The 19,619-nt window shown below is 42.1% G+C and overlaps 1 protein-coding gene across 1 annotated transcript in view; it reads right to left on the bottom strand.

Moving 5' to 3' along the window:
- Window positions 1-19,619, bottom strand: part of LOC111868313 (ATP-binding cassette sub-family C member 9) — a 206,824-nt gene that overhangs the window by 27,607 nt on the left and 159,598 nt on the right. Inside the window, exons 30-33 of the mRNA XM_023858858.1 lie at window positions 6,445-6,542; window positions 4,590-4,876; window positions 2,085-2,227; window positions 348-485 (exon numbers count right to left, since the gene is read on the bottom strand). Of these exons, the coding sequence (XP_023714626.1) occupies window positions 348-485; window positions 2,085-2,227; window positions 4,590-4,876; window positions 6,445-6,542 (666 nt within the window). The remainder of the gene's footprint in view (window positions 1-347; window positions 486-2,084; window positions 2,228-4,589; window positions 4,877-6,444; window positions 6,543-19,619) is intronic.

Below are 19,619 nucleotides of genomic sequence, written 5' to 3'. Positions count from 1 at the left end.
TTCCAGGTTGGTTCATTCCGCATAGAAGAAAAGATGAAGATGATTCACGCCCCTTAACAATGTATATATAATTTTCTTTGAATAAACGTTATACATAAAATTTTCTGAGTATTTTTTTCGGCATGGAACGCATTATCGTATTTTACATTAATTTATATGGGAAAAATTGTTTCGCTTAGCAAGTGTTTTGCATTACAAGTAAGGTTCTGGAACGAATTATGCTTGTTAAGCGAGGTTCCACTGTATATGTTTTTTGCTGATAGTATTGCGATATGACAAGTCCTGTATAACTGTATTTTGATTTATGGGAAAATGAAATAAAGAAAAAAAGAAAGCAACACTTTTACCTCGGATGGTAGCATTGCGCTTGGTGTTGTAGAGTATTGCAAGCTCACCAAATGCCCTCCCTGGCCCAAAGTTGAGAACTTTCTTAGTACCCACAAATACTTCAAATTCTCCCTCAGCTGACACAAAAAGGTGCGATCCTACAACAAAAACATTCAGTAGGATGTATTACAATACTTAAAAAAACACACACAAATATACAGGAAAAATCATGTAATACACCAATCAACTGCTTATTACCATGTGGCAGGAAAGAAAGAAAACATTGTCAGAATCTATGGAATAGTTAAAATCCTCCTACTCCATTGGGACTCTGTGACAGACTGATACATCAACCAGTTTGAGCGATGTTAGCCACTTTTTTGCCTGTGTAATACCACCAGATAAATGTTGAAATGATCCACTTGTTGGGCAAATTATATTGTTTATCTACAAACAGCCATTTTCTTACAAGAATCAAGTTTGCCAGGCTCTAATGAAGAACCTGGGGGAATGGGGGGGGGGGTAAAAGAAAGTTTGAAACAAAATGCACTAGCAGATGTGGAACCCTTCATGTTTGACAAGTCTGCCAGTATGCAAAAACTATATGTTGCATTTATACCAGCACGCCAGCTGAAAAAGAACTGCATGTACAGAATTCTATGATTATTTTAAGGCATTTATTTACTGTTGACTGGGCTGTGCCATAGCTGAGCTGGTTAGTCCCTGGCTTCCCACTGCGGCAGTCTGGGTTCGAACTCAGGTCAGGTAATGTGGGATTTGTGGTGGAAAATGTGGCCCTGGGGCAGTTTTTCTCCGAGTACTTCAGTTTCCCCTGCCAATCTACATTCCACCAACTGCTCCACAGTCACCATCATCTGTCATCTGGGGCTGGTACAATAGGCCAATATTGGCCACAGTACCAAGTGGACTCAGTCTCACCATTACAGTTAACTGAATTAATTTTATACATAGATTTTGAATAGAAAAAGTGAAATTACATTTTGATTTTTCATTACACCACAATGTTCAGAATTTGTACCTATTTAGCCTTGTGTCCAAAGTTTAAAACGCTTTCTTAATGGTTCGAGCAGTCAGAATGTGAAACCATTCACCCACATCTGTCTCGTGCAATGATCTATGATGTTGAGAACTTTATTTCATAACTTCTGCATGCAAGGACGTATTAAGATTTTGTGAAGCCCTAAGATTTAATACTTTGACAAAATGAGGTCCCTGCTTTTCTTTCAAATAGGTAAGAATGCAGTGTATGTCCATATACATGGAAACTGCACATGGAAAGAATCAAACAGGTGATCTGCAAGGAGCAATGGTAGTTCCTAAGTTGTGTTTGCCTGCTGCCACTCTTACTGTGAATCTTGTTTCCATCGCTCCAATCTGATAAGTTGCAGTAAGCCACTTGTTACCTTCTGTGTTTTACAAGAGAATTTCATGTTATCTCATGAGCGATTTTTTTCTTTTAGTGTTTGGAGGCTCCCCATATTTTAAGGTACTAAGCTGTAGTGTATATAACTTTTACTTAAATCTGGAACTGGCGGCATGCGTTTATGATTGAGAGTTTATTAAGTTACCTTTATAGGGGAATGCTAAGAAGTGCCTCTAAATAAAGGACATGGAACCTCTGGCTACCGGGATCTCAGCATAAGTTAGACAGTAATCACATTTATTTCCTGGTTGCTTTACTAACAGGAACAAACATCTTATGTTTAACTTTCGCAATTAAAATTTGTGAAACTAACCTGTTTCTCCTTCAGTAATGACATTTTGGTTTGCTTCATATTCCTTGGCATACATTGCCTCTACAACAGCTTGTATCTGCCCCTGATCCAAATTCTTCAGGAAGTCATTTTCCAAGATCGCTCTCCTAATCAACTCTTGTGTACTGAAAAGTAATCAGAAAAGCAAGGACTCAATTTTATCTGGCAAAATTAGTTTAGGACTCTGCCATCCCCCCCCCACACACACACATACACCTTTACTTTTCCATGTTTTTTAACATAATGAATGTAAAGTGTCCTGCATCATTATTGCGCTTGAAGAGGTGTTGAAGCGTGTGTCACACACTGTTACTTATGTGGCATTAGATCATAAAATCGCAGCATTTTTTCAGTAGCTTTGCATTCGACGAATGCAAAAATGTTTGATCAGTACTTGAACTGTTACAACAAAATCCACAGTGATGATCCCTAGTAATTTCATCTGTATATGAACCTAACCGTAAGAGAAGGATAGTGGATATAATTTTGTATGAAGTTGATGACAGTGATATGCCTCAATATTAACTACGGTCAGTTTATCCTCCTCCTTGTAAATTGGTACGATAATATTGTCACGTGATAGAGTGAGTATAGACAGGGATAGGATTGGTAATCGGATTTATTGAACTCTTAAACACACAACTCGTGACCACACTCTACGAATGACTATCACATGCAGACTAGAGTTCTCAATCTTAACTGCGATGCTTGGTAGAGCCATCGGCTTCAGTGTCCAATGGTTCCTGTCCTAGCTGACTGACACCTTTCAGCTGCAGCTCCCGAGCTGAACTAAGTGGCTTCCAACTGCTGCACTAACGTACAACCAACTCCTCATGCAGCCTCGGCATGAAACGTGTTGAAGACAACTCTCCCAACTGTTCTTTTATTGCTGCATCATGTAGCTACTGACGCTGAGCGCTTAGAGAATACCGCTTCCAAATTATTTCATTGTTTTGTGTTACAAAGCTGTTGCCTTGCAACGGGCATGTTTGGACAGCCGTTCCCTAGCAACGGCTGTCTCTGTTGCCTTCACAATTCTGGCCTACAGCAGATATACCACAATATATTCCTTCCACTGCTGAATCAGTTCTTCCTTATAAAAGGTAAAGTTGCCTCTGTGCTTAACTAATTAAGCACTATGCCATGAAGGATTATGGAGGAGCGGGTGTATAGATCCACATTTTCTTGACTTCGGCACTAGGTGGAGGTGAGTGGTCAGCTTCACGCCCCTGCGACTTTACCCCCAGGGAAAAAGTACTAGGTACGAGGTTGGGTGGGCCCAAGAACCGGTCTGGACGATGTGGAAGAGAGAAAATTCTTGCACCTACTTGGACTCGAACTCCGATCTCTTGGTTGTGCAGCCCATAGCCACTCTATACCAAGTACGCTATTCTGGGGTCCTAATTCCAAACAGAATTAATGAGTTCATGAATCAATTTTATCTGAATGGGATCTCTACCTGGAAGTTTATAATTTTCCTCAGAAAGACTAGGCGCAAGTACTAATGTCTCAGCTGTATGTATTTCTATCTGCCTAACATCACTGACCATATGTACTTTCAATAGCTGAGAGAAGAAATTCTTCAACCTATTCAAAGTGTTAATGGAAACTGCAAGCACCTCACCATTCTCTTCCTTCACTAAGTTACTTCCTGGTTGCTAACCCTCCTTAAATTCATTTACTCCTCTATATAAATCTAAATGTTCTTGTTCTTAGTATGTTTTGCAAGTTCATTATTCTTTTGATGTGACATATTGTAATAGTGGTTTCTAATTGTATTGATATCCTTCTGAAGATAGTATATAAGACCGAAACATGTTAAGGACAAATTTTGAAAAGGAGAAAACAACTTCATCAGTCACACTGGACGGAACTAATTATCCTTTTATAATCATTATTCTTGTCTTTCAAATATTCTCGCTTGCCCCCCCCCAAATATCTGCTAGCTTCCTGCCTTACACTGTTTAGAATATCCTCATTTATTTCGCTTGCATCCTGCAACCATTGCAATTTTGCATCCTTTATCAAACAATGGCTTATGCTGCTTCAATTCGTAGTAACCTAGACTCTCTTTGGCTGAAATGTTTATATTCCGAGAGTTTCTCAAGCTCTATTAATATACACTTCATCATTTAAAATTTTTTCAAAGGTCAAAACCTATTTGATATTTCTAACTGAGAGCCTCTACCTCATTTAGTTTTTTTGAGACTGAACTTCTCCATATCAAATTTTTGTGTTGTTTGTTTACTTACTTCCAGTCTCGCCCTAAATTCTGCCACAACCAGACAATGATCAGTACCACAGTCAGGCTCTCTGAAAGATCGGACATCAATGTCTAACTTCTTATAGGATGTAATTTTGGCTTGTTAAAAAAATAGATGTAGCAATTAGAAAAGAAATAGGACTCAAACAGTTTTCATTTTAGGGCATACACATCCGAGGAAAAGGCATCAGTGAAATAACTAGACACTCCGCCTGCCGACTTACGCTTTGTTCTTCTCGAAGGTGGGAGTCTCGAAGTCCGTGGCGCGGTGACTCTCGCCAGATACTCCCAACTTGGGCACTTCGGCCGACACCTCGTCCCTCCTCTGGTTGGGAAGGGAATGCTGTTCTTCGTTGTGCGCGCTGTCGTGTTGCTCAGTATCGGGAGTACCATCCGACTTCTTGGATACAGCTGGCTGATCTTCTGCGGTAGTGCAGAGGGAAGCAGGAGGAATCGGCTCGCTTGTCTCTGACGCATGGCCATTCAGCTGCAGCGGGTAGCCTTCAGATTTCTGTCAGATACAAAACGGGTACGTTATATTTTGTCGTACAGAAAAAGTCTGTCTCCGTTAAAGTGAGAAGTGCATTTACCGGGAAATACAATATCTCTGGCACCGTGTATGGACACTGAGCTAAAAGTAAAACTACCGGTATTGGTGGAAACAAAACTGGAAGATATAATTGAAAATTATTGACAGTTTGTCAATTTCTGCCAGAAGGTCAAACAGTGAATTCTGACTATTTTCTCGGAATCCTCGATCGTCTGTGGGCGAGAATTCTTCGAATTTGACCTGAATATTGAGAGCAAGGTTCCCGGTCGCTCTTCCACGACAATGCCCCACCCCACAAATCGAAGATCATGAGCGATTTTTTGGCCAGAAAAGGGATCACAATCCTTGATCATCCTCCGTATTCGCCAGATTTGGCTTCAGCAGATTTCTGGTTGTTCCCAAAAGTTAAGTTGGCTATGAAAGGAGACCGTCACGACACCATCCGGGACATCCAAAGGGAATCTACCGCAGTTTCAAATGCGATTCCACAAAAGGAGTACAGTGACTGTTTTCGAAAACTTTCCAATCAATTCCAGCCATGTACTGATTCAGAAGACTATTTTGAATAAAAAGAGTGATTCTTTTAAAATAATTCACGTCTTGTATTTTTAATGAAGACAGAGATAGTTAGTTAGTTAGTTAGTTAGTTATTTAGAGAGGGTGGGTTTCCCCATGCACCGCGACCAGTTTGATCTATTGTGCTTCCCTCTATGATATTCTACCAGTCTCTTTACCCTACCGATAAATGGTGCGTACCATCAGTCCCGCCGAGCAAGCGAGTTCGGCCACTTGCTTAGCGGTGTCTATAATACTTCCCCCATCTATCAGAGGCCTTAGAGGCTATTGTTGGGCGGGAAACGTCCTGGAATTTGGCTCAGTGATCCCCTTTGGGGATATGAGGTTCTTTTACGTGCCGTAAAGTTACGACACGGGACACACAGCTTAAAGTCCCTCCCGGAGGACTTGTTCCCTGAATTTTTCCGCCCTTAAAAATTCGACGACCTCAGCCGGGTATTTGAACCCGCGTACCACGAGTGATGAGGTGGGAACGTTACCTCTAGACTATGGAGGCCGCTAAGACAGATCTAACAGAACCTGGAACCACTGTGTATAAGCTGGATATGTTTCTGTCTTCGAGCAAAAGTATGAAATCTACTCTGTTTAGTCCATTAGATGGAACTCGTCTCCATTTTCCGATCTTAAAGACACGCAAAGTTTCGGAGAGTGACTCCGCTTCCGTCGTCACATTTTTGGGTCTATTCGATGCAACAAATTTCCATCCAAAAAACACAGTTTTAAAGACTGATTTGTTTGTCACGGCACTTGTACAGCAGAAATCAACAGTGTCGAGTATTCAACGAAACTCTTAGTGGAGGCTCGTGCGCAGTCACGCTCAGTGTTTCAGTTGCAGGAGGACGGCTTGTCCTTTCAGCAAAGCCACATTCCTCATCATGCAAATACACACAATCAGAAATCATACAAACCGAGCAGGGGTCAAGACATTAGTTAAGCTTGCTCGTTTTACTTACCTTGTAAACTTCTACGACCGATGTCCCAGCCACCGGAGTACACAGCTTGAACTTCCCTTTGCCACCGAATATATGCCACTTTTTTAATGTCATTGTGTCTGCAATACAAATGAACATGAACTGTATACATGTACCACACTTCTGACAAAAAGAAGCTCTCACTAAAGACTAGGGACCAATATCACACCAGAAGAAGCCTACAGAGAAGAATAAGTTAATAACCGTGACAGACTTGCGTGTGGGCGAAGCGAGACTAGCATCACTACAGAAATACTATAATCATGATGACCAATAGTAACCACGGCAACTTTAGAAAACGTATCAGATATATTAACAAAAGTAATCGTGATTCATGACAATAAACAAACTAAGAACAGTATAAATTTTTGAGCTGTATAATTTGTACTAACTTGAATGAGAAATCAAAATTCCAACATATTAAAAAGTTCTGGGAAGAACTAATAGCCTAATTTCCTTGATCCGATATGGGCTGCATTGATCGAAGTCCAACAATTATGTTATAATTATGTTATAGTGTCATGTGTATTCGTTGCCGCGGTAAAGTTTTCACCGAACCGTTGCCTAGCAACGACAAGGGAATATAGAGGAAGTATAGACGAACAGATAGATGGGAGGGATTTATGAAGAACTTTCAGGTGAGCTTAGGTGCCATGACATACATAACAAGTTTAATAAAGTTTGGTTCAGCTATTCGAAAGCAGACAATGGGGAGATACACAGACACACAACAGTGAGATGGCTTAAGTTTACTTTCAGTTTTTTAGTATAAGGAAAGCATGCTAAGAACGTAAGTGAGAACTGCGTTCCGTTGCGGCTGGCGGCTTTCTAATCTTGCTGGATACATTCTCAGATACCCTTCAGGTCTGGACGTCTTCTCCTCCGCTGCCAGACTGGGGACATGCCTTTCCATGGGGGCAAGGGACTCATTTAACATGGGCAAAACATGAATACATAGGAATATAAGTTTCTCGGTTAATATGGATAAATCGATACGACATAATATCGAATACAAAATTTTACATCGATACGAGTGCGACGTATTCGTACATCGCGTAAGTTCTTGGCAGGATACGATTGCTTGCGTTGGTCCGAAATTACTGAAAAGGAAACTCCTTCCATTGTGGACATTTTGGGGTATCTATAGAGTTGATTATTACACAGATAAAAATATATGAATAACTTGTGACTGCTATGTAAAATAAATAAATGCAACATACTGTGCAGAGAACGGGATATAGTTACATTGTGTATTAAAAGAACTTCATAATAATCTGATTAACATAGAAAGCTATCCAATGTAATTGAAGTGTGTGTGTGTAGGACAATTTGTAATACAGCAGATGGAAATGGACATCTAAGATTGAATTCAATTAGATAATTGAACAATTTGAAGTTTCATAAACCAACAAAGCGATTTGATATCGTTAAGCACGGCTCCTATATCGATAAGAAGTCCCATATCGATTAACTTCCCTGTTTGTACAGTATGTCACAAGAAGAAAGTTCAGTATTTTTGGAAGTCATAGCATCGGTCCTTCTAAGCAAAAAGTGTATATGTACATGTGTCCTACTCCGAAAGGTTTCAGAGATAACGCTATTTCACTGTACAGTTTCAAAACTGTTCATAAGGAAGAGATATTACGTACTGTTTCTAATACCGGTATTTATTGCTCTTGTGACAAAGTTGGAACAGTATAATATATTTTCGAAAATTCCACCGTCAACATCAGTGCACTTTGCATATCGTGTGAGGACATTGAGTGTTGCTAGTCTGTACAGTGTACTGTGTATTGTACAGTGAAATTGCTCTATCTCGGAAACCGTTCGGAATAGGACACATGTACTACAGTGCGTACAATCAAGTGCGCGCCGCGGCTGCAATTTGCCGTGAGTCATACCACCGCAGAACGGATGCAACTCCTCCCCGCGACTGCAGTGCCGTTCCCCGATAGCGTGAGTGTAGTGGTGTCGCTGAGTCTCCGTCCATCAGTTGCTCTACATGCACACATTTATAAGAATACAGTAAAAAGATAACTTACCGTGGTTTATAACAGGTGCTGAAAGTGACCTCCTTCTGCTTGCAAACATGCCGCGCATCTCACAAATAAATTACGCGACACTCTCTGCAGTTCGTCGACGGTAATTGAATGAATTACGCGTGTAATTTCATTTTGAAGACTATCAATGCTGCGGGGATTATTTTTGTAGACTTTTTGCTTCAGGTTGCCCCAAAGATAATAATCAGAAATACTGAGATCTGGGGATCTGGGAGGCCACAGTCCTCTACTGACAATTCTGTCTTCAAACACTTCCTGTATTGCGACCATGGATGCATTAGCCGTATGTGCTGTAGCGTTGTCCTGCTGAAAATACCCGTATTGTCTTTCTTCGGCATTCAACTGATCGAAGAAGGGATTCAGTATGTCATTAATGTACCGATCAGAGTTCACGGTATCGTGGAAAAATATGGGGCCAATGATTCGCCGCGGGCTTACAGCACACCACACACCCACCTTTTCACTATGTAATGGCACTTGCTGTATAGCGTGAGGATTTTCATTGCTCCATATTCTTACGTTTTGTGCATTGACGTGGCCACCAACGTGGAACCACGCTTCATCAGTCATGAATAGAAGCTGAGGATCCACTATTCCATCGTGTACATTTTGCAGCAGCCAGTTGCAAAAACGAATTCTTGCTGCATGATCTGGTTCTTTCAGCTCATGCACAACTGTTACTTTATACGGGCGAAATTTGATTAACTTTGTGGCTGTGCGAGCAGATCCTAGCGAAACACCAGTTTCCTGTGCTAAGCGTCTTAACGATTTTCGAGGACTGATCTGTAATCTTGCCTGAATATCCTTAACCTTTTCTTCAGTCAGCACAGTTCTCTTCGATTGCTTCTTCTTGTCACTCACTGAACCTGTGGCCCGCCACTTTTTCAGAAGCCTGTTTACACACGACTTTGTGGGAACTGGCGAGTCAGGATATTTCTGACGAAACCTACGTGCGAATTTTCTGTAAATGTTTTTCCTTGCAATAGTTTCGACAATAAACACACGCTGTTTAATAGTGAACTTCATTTCCACCGTCTGTCGACAGCTGTAAACATTCCACTCCACTTCCACAGCAAGACAAAGACTGACTGTTTAATGCAACCTCGGGTTCCGATTATGCAACCATCGGCGTAGGAGCACTGCAGTCGCGGGGAGGAGTTGCATCCGTTCTGCGGTGGTATGTATGACTCACGGCAAATTGCAGCCGCGGCGCGCACTTGATTGTACGCACTGTATATATGCAGTTCTTTGCTTGAAATTACCGATACTATGACCTCCCAGATTATTAAAATTTCCTCCTTGGACACTTTCTATATGACACTAACATGACATCATCACTGATATCTACAAATTTATTTCAACTGCATTTGCCGGATGTGAGGTCCTCACAGCAGTGACTATTGAAATATTAACTTCTGGTTTGTGACGAAGGCCTTTAGTACCTGATCCTAGCCATTTGAGATTGAAAGTGCTATCGCAAAATTGAAAAGGTATAAATCGCCAGGTAGTGATCAAATTCCGGCAGAACTTGTTCAAGCCGGAGGCGAAATATTACGTTCTAAGATCCATAAGCTAATTACTTCTATTGGGCATAAGGAAAAATTGCCTGATCAGTGGAAGGAGTCTATTATTGTACCAGTTCACAATAAGGATGTTAAAAGTGACTGTAGTAATTATCGTGGGATATCAAACAAACAAAAACAAACTCCGTGATTTTAGTCCGCAAGCGAAATATACCTACCGAGCGACTGCCGCTTTTCGGCGAACTTAGTGCCAACTTTTGCGGACAGAGGGTGTCGCGTGGTCAGCGTAACGAATCCCCATGGCCGTTAATTTCGGTTTTCTAGACCGGAGCCGCCGTTTCCTTGAAATAGCTCCTCAGTTATCATCACGAGGCTGAGTGGACCCCGTTCTTGACTCACGACTTCTCAGAAAGAAATCTGGTAGCCCCGGGAATCGAACCCGGACCTCTGGATCTGTAGCCAGGAACTCTAACCACTAGACCACAGAGTGGGATATCAGTGCTATTAAGTATATACACGGCCGCTTCATAGCTCAAGTGGTTAGTCGCTGGCTTCCCACGGCGGCGGCCCGGGCTCGAACCCGGGTCTGGTCAAGTGGGATTTGTGGCGGACAAAGTGGCGCTGGGGCGGGTTTTCTGCGAGTACTTCGGTTTCCCCTGTCAATCTTCATTCCACCAAATTCTTCATCATCTAAATCACCTGGGGCACGCTACAATAGGCCAATCAGTGGCCGCCGTGCCGAGTGGACCCAGTTGGACTCCACCCCCACTAAGCGAATTAAAAAAACTACATACAAAATTTTAACCAACATTCTTCTCTCAAGGTTAGGTCCTTACACATATGAAATTATTGGGGATCATCAGTGTGGGTTTCGACGTAACAGATCAACTACAGATCAGATCTTTTGCATTCGTCAGATATTGGAGAAAGACTGGGAGTACAATGAGACAGTACATCTGCTATTCATAGAGTTCAGGAAAGCCTATGATTCAGTTAGGAGGGAAATATTGTACAATTATCTAACATAGTTTTGGGTGCTTGTGAAACTACCTACATTATACCTACAGTATAATTATTGTGTTTCTGAACATTATTCATCGCCCTGTTTTTTATATAAAACTCACAACGTTCCGGGGGGCTAGATTCTCTCTCCGTCTTCAGGTGGAACCTACTCAGTTGGACCCAGTCGATAGAGCTAGTTCCTATCGCTGGACACCAGCACCAACACAATATAATGTATATACACCAAGCACACCATAAATCCTCTGCGAGATTTAAGGAAAACATTTAAAAACCTTTAAAAGAACTCGACACATGAAGCCTAGCTCCTATGTCAATGCATTATTTCGCAGCTATTGCTGATAAAATCAGAGTACTATCAGAATAGGGGTAGGTACTAGCTCTGTCGATTGGGAACAACTGAATAGGCTCCACCGAAGACGGTGACAGAATCCAGGCTCCGATACGTTGTGTGTTTTAAACAAAAACAGGACGATTGATACTGTCCAGAAATGCAATAGTTATATTATTATGCCATCGTCACAATCATTTAGATCCAATAAACCTACAAATTTACCTCGCTAAGAGCAGCACTGAATGTTTCCCATCAAATTCCATTAGATTGACAAAGAGGAACTGTTTCTGTGCACTGAGATATATGGAGTAAAATAAGCTTTAGAAGAACAAGGCTGTTCTCGAATGAGTACAAGAACAGAGAGTTATTCCGAATAAAGAAGGCATTTTGAAAGCTTGTGTACCCCAGTAGAACAATCCAACCCAATCTTGCATACCGGATGTCACAGTATATCTGAGATTAAACTAATTTAAGAGCGTTAAAAGGTAATCTACGACGAAAATCAGAGGAGTTGCCAATTCAGGAATATTTGATAAGTCCTTAAGATAAACAGTTTATCTGTTACTTCAGATTAGATTACAATTTCCAGACAGTGACCTCCAGAAAGTATCCTCAATTTGCACAAGCTGATGTTTTCCTTATATATCTGCACCCCCAGAAAAATATGAATGAAGACAAGAGCACTACGGGCACCTTGTCTGTTCAAGTCTCTGCCTGTTCCATCACTCAACTGTCATGCATCAGTTCCTTTCTTTGTTTTGCGAATCATCTTGTCTCTTTTCTCACCCGCGTCTATCTTCCTGAATCTCCCCTAAAAATATTTTGCCAGGGTTTTTGGTGTCATCAGACGTACTACATGTACAACCTATCTCAGACGCCTATTTTTTAATTAGTATGTCATTAAAATGCCTACAACCTAATTGATAGGAGTTGGATTTCTGGTTGGAATGTTCTGAAAATGAACTTAGAAGATGCTGCAAAATGCGTAAGTATAATATTGAATTGGATCTTAGATAAGGCATAACTGACCTTACTTGACTCAACATGGGGCCTAATGGCGGACTTTTGTGAAAATTGTATTAATGACTATAGACGAGGCTTGTACTGGATATTGAGGTTATTGACCATTTACTGATCGTAACTACAAAGACTTAGAAAATTATCGTTGATTTTCACTCTTTTATTACAGTTCACTAGACCACACAGTCTAGAGTTCTCAATCTGTTACTACAAGTAACTATAACCTAATTAACAGCCCAACTACAGCACAAACATAAAGCGTTCTCAATCTAGACGTTTCCTGGCAAGGGTTTTAACAGTGGATATTCTTCAGCTTCTGTGATCATGTCGTTGCCTGCTGGCTAATACTCAACAACTGACTCTTTTCTTCAGACTGTCGTACAGAACTGAATAAGTTGTCAGAGGGTCAGAGTTACTTTACGACTGGCGATTTACCGCCAGTCAGTTCGTCTTAGCGCCAAGCCCCTTGAGACTCACGACCAACAATTTTTTTCCAACTGAACACTTGCGGTCATAGTCTTTATGTACCATCCTCTCTCACGATAGGATGGGTCTGTCGTTTACAACTGCTGCTGGTCCTCTCCATTGCAGTCATTCTCAGGTCCGAGTCCCGCGGGACTCATGACCATATTTTACTGTCTCATATTCGAGACTCCCCAACCCGGAGGGCCAGGTCACTCTATTTATATTCTCCTAGGAAAGGGGTGGCCCAGTTATATCTCCATGCACTGGGCTCCCCTTTCGTCGCCTCCTATGACTCGCAGGGTCACAGTGGAGGTATTCCACCCCGCCTCCACAGAGGTTTTGCTTCATACCAATTGAATAAGTTGTAACCCTGCTTCCTGCTTATGATATCTCGGCACGGACCACGCAGAAACACATCGTCTTTCAATAACACCTCCATTGTTGCGCGTCGATTCGTTGGTGCGGGAAAGTTCTTACCGAACCGTTCTCTAATAAGAATCTGTCGCCTGGCAACGGACATCGTTCTCTTGCCTGTTTCGCGACCTTTTCCCAGAAACGAGTGTGTAAGCCACAATAATGAAGGAACTTTCGGTTTCTTAAACGTAGGTGATTATTTGACCTGCCGCCTTTTCAAGGAGCATGCGCACTGGTAAGACGGACTTAACACCCATGGCCCCATGTAACTTGAAGTCTACGTCCCTCATTTATCAGATTGCGTCCCATTGTGGGGCCTTATCGCTTACTTCACTTGCCAGGGAGTGTGTCCTCTCGGTTTATGGTATGATTGATATTTCCGGTTGCGCAGTCATCACCTTCTTACTCTGTTGCACCACTTAGCCCTGTGCAGCACAATGATTATGACGCGTACCGTTCTTAGCATTAAACGTCTTAGCAGACAGGGGCAGCAGCGACTGATCGTGATAACAGCTGTCCTCAATGAGCTCTTTTTGTGCTTTTCTTCTTCCTTCCCAGAAATTTCCTGGATATTTCTCTGGGTAGGCCACGAGCGTTTCCTTCAAGTTCATTACTCATAAATCCAACCCAGCATTGACTCTACATAATATAGATACTACCAGCGACGTATAGTAACAAACTAAACAAATATTAAACACACTGCATTTTGCCGACAAGTACATTTCGTATGATGTTCGGAACAAACAGGTTCTGTGACGTCACGCAGAATTAACCGGTTTATGTCTGTAATTGAGAAAGTGTGTGTGTGTGTTGTTGTTGTTGTTGTTGTTGTTGTTTTGTGAAGCAGAAGTAAATTTCTAAATTTTCAGGCTTCAAGACGTTGCTGACAAAGCCAATCAAGATTTACTTTTGGGGAACCCTATCCCATTTAGAACGCATGCGCCGAAATTATGTGGTCCTATGTTCGGATTCCGCCTCCCCCCCTATTATAGGCAGAAACTAAAGTTGTTCTTGTTCTAAGGACAATGTCATGAAGATGTACTGTGTGGAGGTATTGCACCATGCATTCATAATCTCCGCACTAAACAGAGGTAAGAGGTTAGCGTTGTCCCTGATCGAGTGGACATATTACAGTAAAAATGAACTAGAGGTAACTATTTTCGGCAAAGATCGACATCGAAATACCGATTGAAACAGTGTAGTTTATTGTTGTCATCTTCTGGTTATGCTGTAATTAAACGGGATTTTGATTCTAAAGAGTTCTGACGATGGTGTACAACATTTGGAATTACTGGGTCTTCGAACTTCGTCCATCGTCCAATATTCTTAAAAAAAAAAACTAGAGAATTGAACGTTTCGAAAACTGGATCTGTTTCTTGTTGTCTCCACTCACAAAGCCTGGTCTCAGATATTTATATATTCACTCTTGCAGCTGACCCTTCTTGAGACTCGGACAATTCTGCAGCTACTCAAGAATTCCACAGCATTTTACGGAACCCGAAGGTTCGTTACCGTGTTCACAAGAGCCCTCAATTGGACACCATCCTGAGCCTTTTAAATTCAGTCCATACCATCCCATCCCATCCCATCCTATCGCTCTAAGCTCCATTTTAATATTAACCACCCACCTACGTCTTGGTCTTCCTAGTAGTCCTTTTCCTTCTAGCTTTCCCACCGATATCCTACATCCATTCCTCTTATCTCCTTTTGTGCTACATAACGTGCTCATCTCATCCTCCTTGACTTGATCATTCTAATTATACTTGGTGAAGAGTACAAGTTATGAAGCTCCTCATTATGCACTTTTGTCCAACCTCCTGTCACTTCATCACTCTTCGGCCCAAATCTTTTCCTCAACACCCTGTTCTCAAACATCCTCCGTCTATGTTCCTCCCTTAATGTCAGAGACCAAGTTTCACACCCATACAGAACCACAGGCAAAAATGTAATTTTGTATATTTTAATTTTTATGTTTCTAGACAGCAGACTAGAAGACAAAAGGTTCTGAACTGAATGGTAACTGAATTACCCGAGTTCGATCTACTCTTAATTTCCTCCTCAATGAGGTTTCCATTTGTTATAGTCGTTCCCAAATATCTGAAATGTGCCACATTTCCTAAACATGTTAGCCATCTTTATGTTATGCTTTTGCCTTGCATTTTGGTGACGAGACAGCAACATATACTTAGTTTTCTCTGTGTTCACTTCTAGACCATCCTCGTTACTTGCGTCAATTAAAGTTTGTGTGTTTTTCTTTATGGTATCTACATTATCACCCAGTAGATTCACATCATCGGCATAGGCCAACAACTTATGTGTTCCGTTTAATTTCAGCCCCACCTGGTTTCCCTGGACCTTCCTAATAGCATATTCTAAAGCAAATTTTAAAAGGAGTGGCGATAAAGCATCTCCTTGTTTTAGATAATTCTGGATAGGAAATTTATCAGACAAATGTTTACCTACACGGACTTTACTACATGTTTCGTTTAAACACATTTTATTCGGCCTAACTAATTTCATGTGTACCCCAAACTCTAACAGAACACTGCACAATACTTCCCTCATAACACAGGCTTTCCTGAAGTCTATGAATAGTTGATATACCTTCTAATTTTAATCACATTTTTCTCCAATATCTGACGAATGCAAAAGATCTGATTTGTAGTTGATCTGTTTATTTTAATACCACAATGACGATCCCCAATAATTTCATCTAGGGACTTAACCTTGAGATGTATTTTAGTTATGTCAGCCAGGTCTGAGTTTCTGACGGCAGTCACTATGAAGATTGCTGTGCTTTAAGATTTGAAAGAGTGTAAGCTTTCGTATTCTCTAACACCAGCTAGGGTAGCAAGCGATAGCGTATTTGGTTAAGGGACTATGCTACAAGCCGGAATATACCGGGTTCCATTCCCGAAGTCATTGGATTTTCCAATTTCTCTAATACTTCCAGCTGCAAATATGGACCCTGGGGTCGACTCAGCCTCTAACAGATATGGTTCCAGGAATCTTACTAAGGGTAAAGTTCGGCCAGAGCGTAAGACTGACAAACTCACCGCAATCTGGGAGCGATTGTCTAGAAAATGTGGGATCCTCGACGTCTCAGAGCCCTATGGATTTCCAAGGCCTGTTACAGGGATGGCTTTACCTTTTCTGTTTTTCTATCTGCAACTGAGTTCAGATCCTTCTAATGGTCCCCCTTAACTCGGAACGGAAACAGATCCATTTTTTGAAACGCTGTGTTCCTTTTCGCTTTTTGTAATTCCAGACGATGGACAAAGTCCAAAAGCCAGCATTCCTGATGGATGATTTTACCTGCCAGCAATATTTCTATCGATGCTAATGCATCCTCGAAGATGATTTAGACACAGTATATCAAGAAAGAGTTAAGTGAAGCATTCGCTCTCAGACGGGAACACGTGTCCTCCCTTATCTCCCTGTCAACATCAAGATGGCAAACAATACACCCAAGATAACAGAGCGTCTTAAAATAAAATACATTCTCTGCACAGAGAAGACACAACTCCCAGCAAGTTCTGCATGTCTCAGGAACAGAATTTCCCAACCTGCCATATGGAATCGTGACTCACATTTCGCCATCCATCTTCATCCGGAAGCGATAAATTCCTTTGTGTCTACAACAATTTATCAGGCATGTTATCATCATCATCATCATCATCATCATCACATTTTCAACACAGGATGGGGAAACCAAACTGTCATACCAGAGGTCTTGTTCGACATACAGGACTTGCGCCTTCTGTGACGTTGCTTACCGAATGCATGACATTCTTCCAAACGAGTTTTCTGTCCCCGAGGTCTGAGGCCAATTCCTTGGGGCGCAGAATCCCACCTCCTAACCGTACGGGTTGTCTGGAGCAGGCCCGGGTGCCTGCATATGTGAAACAAGACGCTCCGAACAGTAACTGTCACAAGTGGGCCAAGGAGGCCACGTCATAAATTGCGTTACACGAGGTTCTGACGTGCCTGTTCACATTCGTGTACTCACCCGTTCATCATTGAATGATTGAAATTATGGCCATAAGGAAACTGCGCTTTACTACGGATCAGTTAGGCCCATGGCTCAAAACAGGAATCTTCGGGAAAATTTTTGTACAATTATTCCGTACCTAGTTTCAAGAAAATGTGTGAGACGGTTTATGAGATATATGGGAAACTCAGTTGATAGCCATACATAAACCAGGCTTTATTGTAGATTAGTAGAAGTTAAAGCTGACCCTGTAACAGGCCATGGAGACCCATAGGAATGTGGAACGTCGGGCTCACAAATGGCGGTGAGGTCAGTCTTTCGAGCCGGTCTCCTTTTATCCCGAGGAGTATTCCTGGTACTCATTTCTGTTAGAAGCTGAGCCGACCCCAGGGCCATAGTGCGGCTGGAAGTGTTAGGTCAATTGAAAAATCCAATGACCTCATCGGGAATCGAACTCTCCACCGTTTGGCTTGTAGCATATTGCCTCAGCCAATCACGCTACCGAGTGTCCCCTGTAGATCAGTATGCCGAACATCATAACTGGCTGATGACATTCAGTGAAAGTCCTGCTACGTCGACTTCTAAGGAAATCTGTCTAATGGTCTGAGTGCTGCTACTATGTCAGAGAGGCAGAGCGGACGGACAAAGGCAGGTTGATCAGATTGACTGATGGGCAGACAGAGAGACAGACATGACCTCCACAGAAAATTAGTCCTTTCTTCATAAACAGCTCCTAAAATAATGAAGACATTGTTCGTGCTCGAATAGATCAACACGCGGTTGAAATTTCTCTTGTTTAACTCCAATATTTCATCGAAAGCGGAGTTACTGTAGGCTTCACACGACTGAAGATTTTTTTTGAAGAATAATCAAACTCAAAATATTAGCATAGTGTCGTCGCTTCTCCTGAGTGCTGGACGAATATGATTACGCAGGAAATTGCAGTAGAAGGCAGCGTTTACTGTCTGTCGTTGAGGTACAGTGTGGTGCAGTATCACTCCATCAGTATCATATGCCACAGTGAACATCGCCTTCACATTACTCTGTGTAGGGCGCACTTTCTTTGGACTAGGAGAGCCAGGATGCTTCCATTCATTTGATTGTCGCTTCAAGTGCGGTTCGTTCGTTCAAATTTCGTCCAGAGTGATGATCCTTCCAAGGAAGTCGTCACCTTCCCTCTGGTACCGGTCAAACAAATCCTGCGCAATTGCATAATGTTGCCATTGTTGCACCTTGGACATTGTATGGGGTACCCCAACGCGCTGCAATTTTTCGGTATCCAAGAATATCGTGCAGAATGTGGAGCACGGTTTTGTGACATACGCCTACCTCAGCAGCTAACTCCCACGTCGCCCATCGACGGTCGACATCCAGCAAAGACGCAAGAAGATGAATTGTGTGGTTGTCAACATGGGGTCGTCCTGAATGGCATCCCTCCCTTCACAGAACAATTTCAGCCTTCGTGCCAATGTGCGACATGGCAAAGCAGCATCACCACATGCTTCTCGCAGTCCCTGATAAGAATTTTGTGCACTACGACCTCGTGCAAATTCAGTTTTTATCCAGGAACGTTGTTCTTGTTTCGTAAACATGTTCTTAGGGCGCTTGAACTGGGCTCCTGCACTTCAAGACGATGCACAATGCAACCCAATGAAACACAACCAGAGCCACTCACTGCACTACTTCAACTGAACTTCTGCTATCAGCTACAGACGGCGCTAGTGCCACCTGACGCACATCTTTCATGTTACAGCAGTGTTGCCACTACTTTTTATCCAACCCTTGTATTTCTGAAATAGATCTGCTGGTAATAGCCAGCAGCAGCAATTTAAACGGACGGCCGGTAGAATTCGGCTCATCGTAAGACCTTTGTCTATGGATGACGACATAGATACAGAAAGAAGTCGCGACCATATATACATGCTACGAGTGGGACTCGAATCCACGATCCATTCTTCTAAGAGTTGCAAAACAGCACGTGACTACGGTGATCAGAAGGTTGCAAAGTATTGCCTATGTGCGGTGTCTGTGGCCCACAGGCAACTTGAGTGACGTGATCTTGTCTATTTTCTTCTTCTAATGTTGACACGCGAGCGAGAACCGGGTCGCCATTTCTGACATATGGTCGGAAACGAGGTGTATGTACTTGACGCGTGTTAAGTTACGAGAAGTGCGTCACGGGGCCCGTATAGATAATGGGAGAAGTGAGACGTATTGCGAGCAGTCGAACAGTGAGCAACCGTCTCAATGCCGAACGCTGTTTGCAGGCCTAGTTTCGTAACTCATGGTCTATACACTCGGGAAATTACGGATTCTAATTCAAACCTGGG

The sequence above is a fragment of the Cryptotermes secundus genome, unplaced genomic scaffold (assembly GCF_002891405.2).
Source record: "Cryptotermes secundus unplaced genomic scaffold, Csec_1.0 scaffold1244, whole genome shotgun sequence".
Lineage (NCBI taxonomy): Eukaryota > Metazoa > Arthropoda > Insecta > Blattodea > Kalotermitidae > Cryptotermes > Cryptotermes secundus.
Note: the sequence above shows the minus strand (reverse complement) of the source record. Positions and strands in the feature narration are given on the sequence as shown.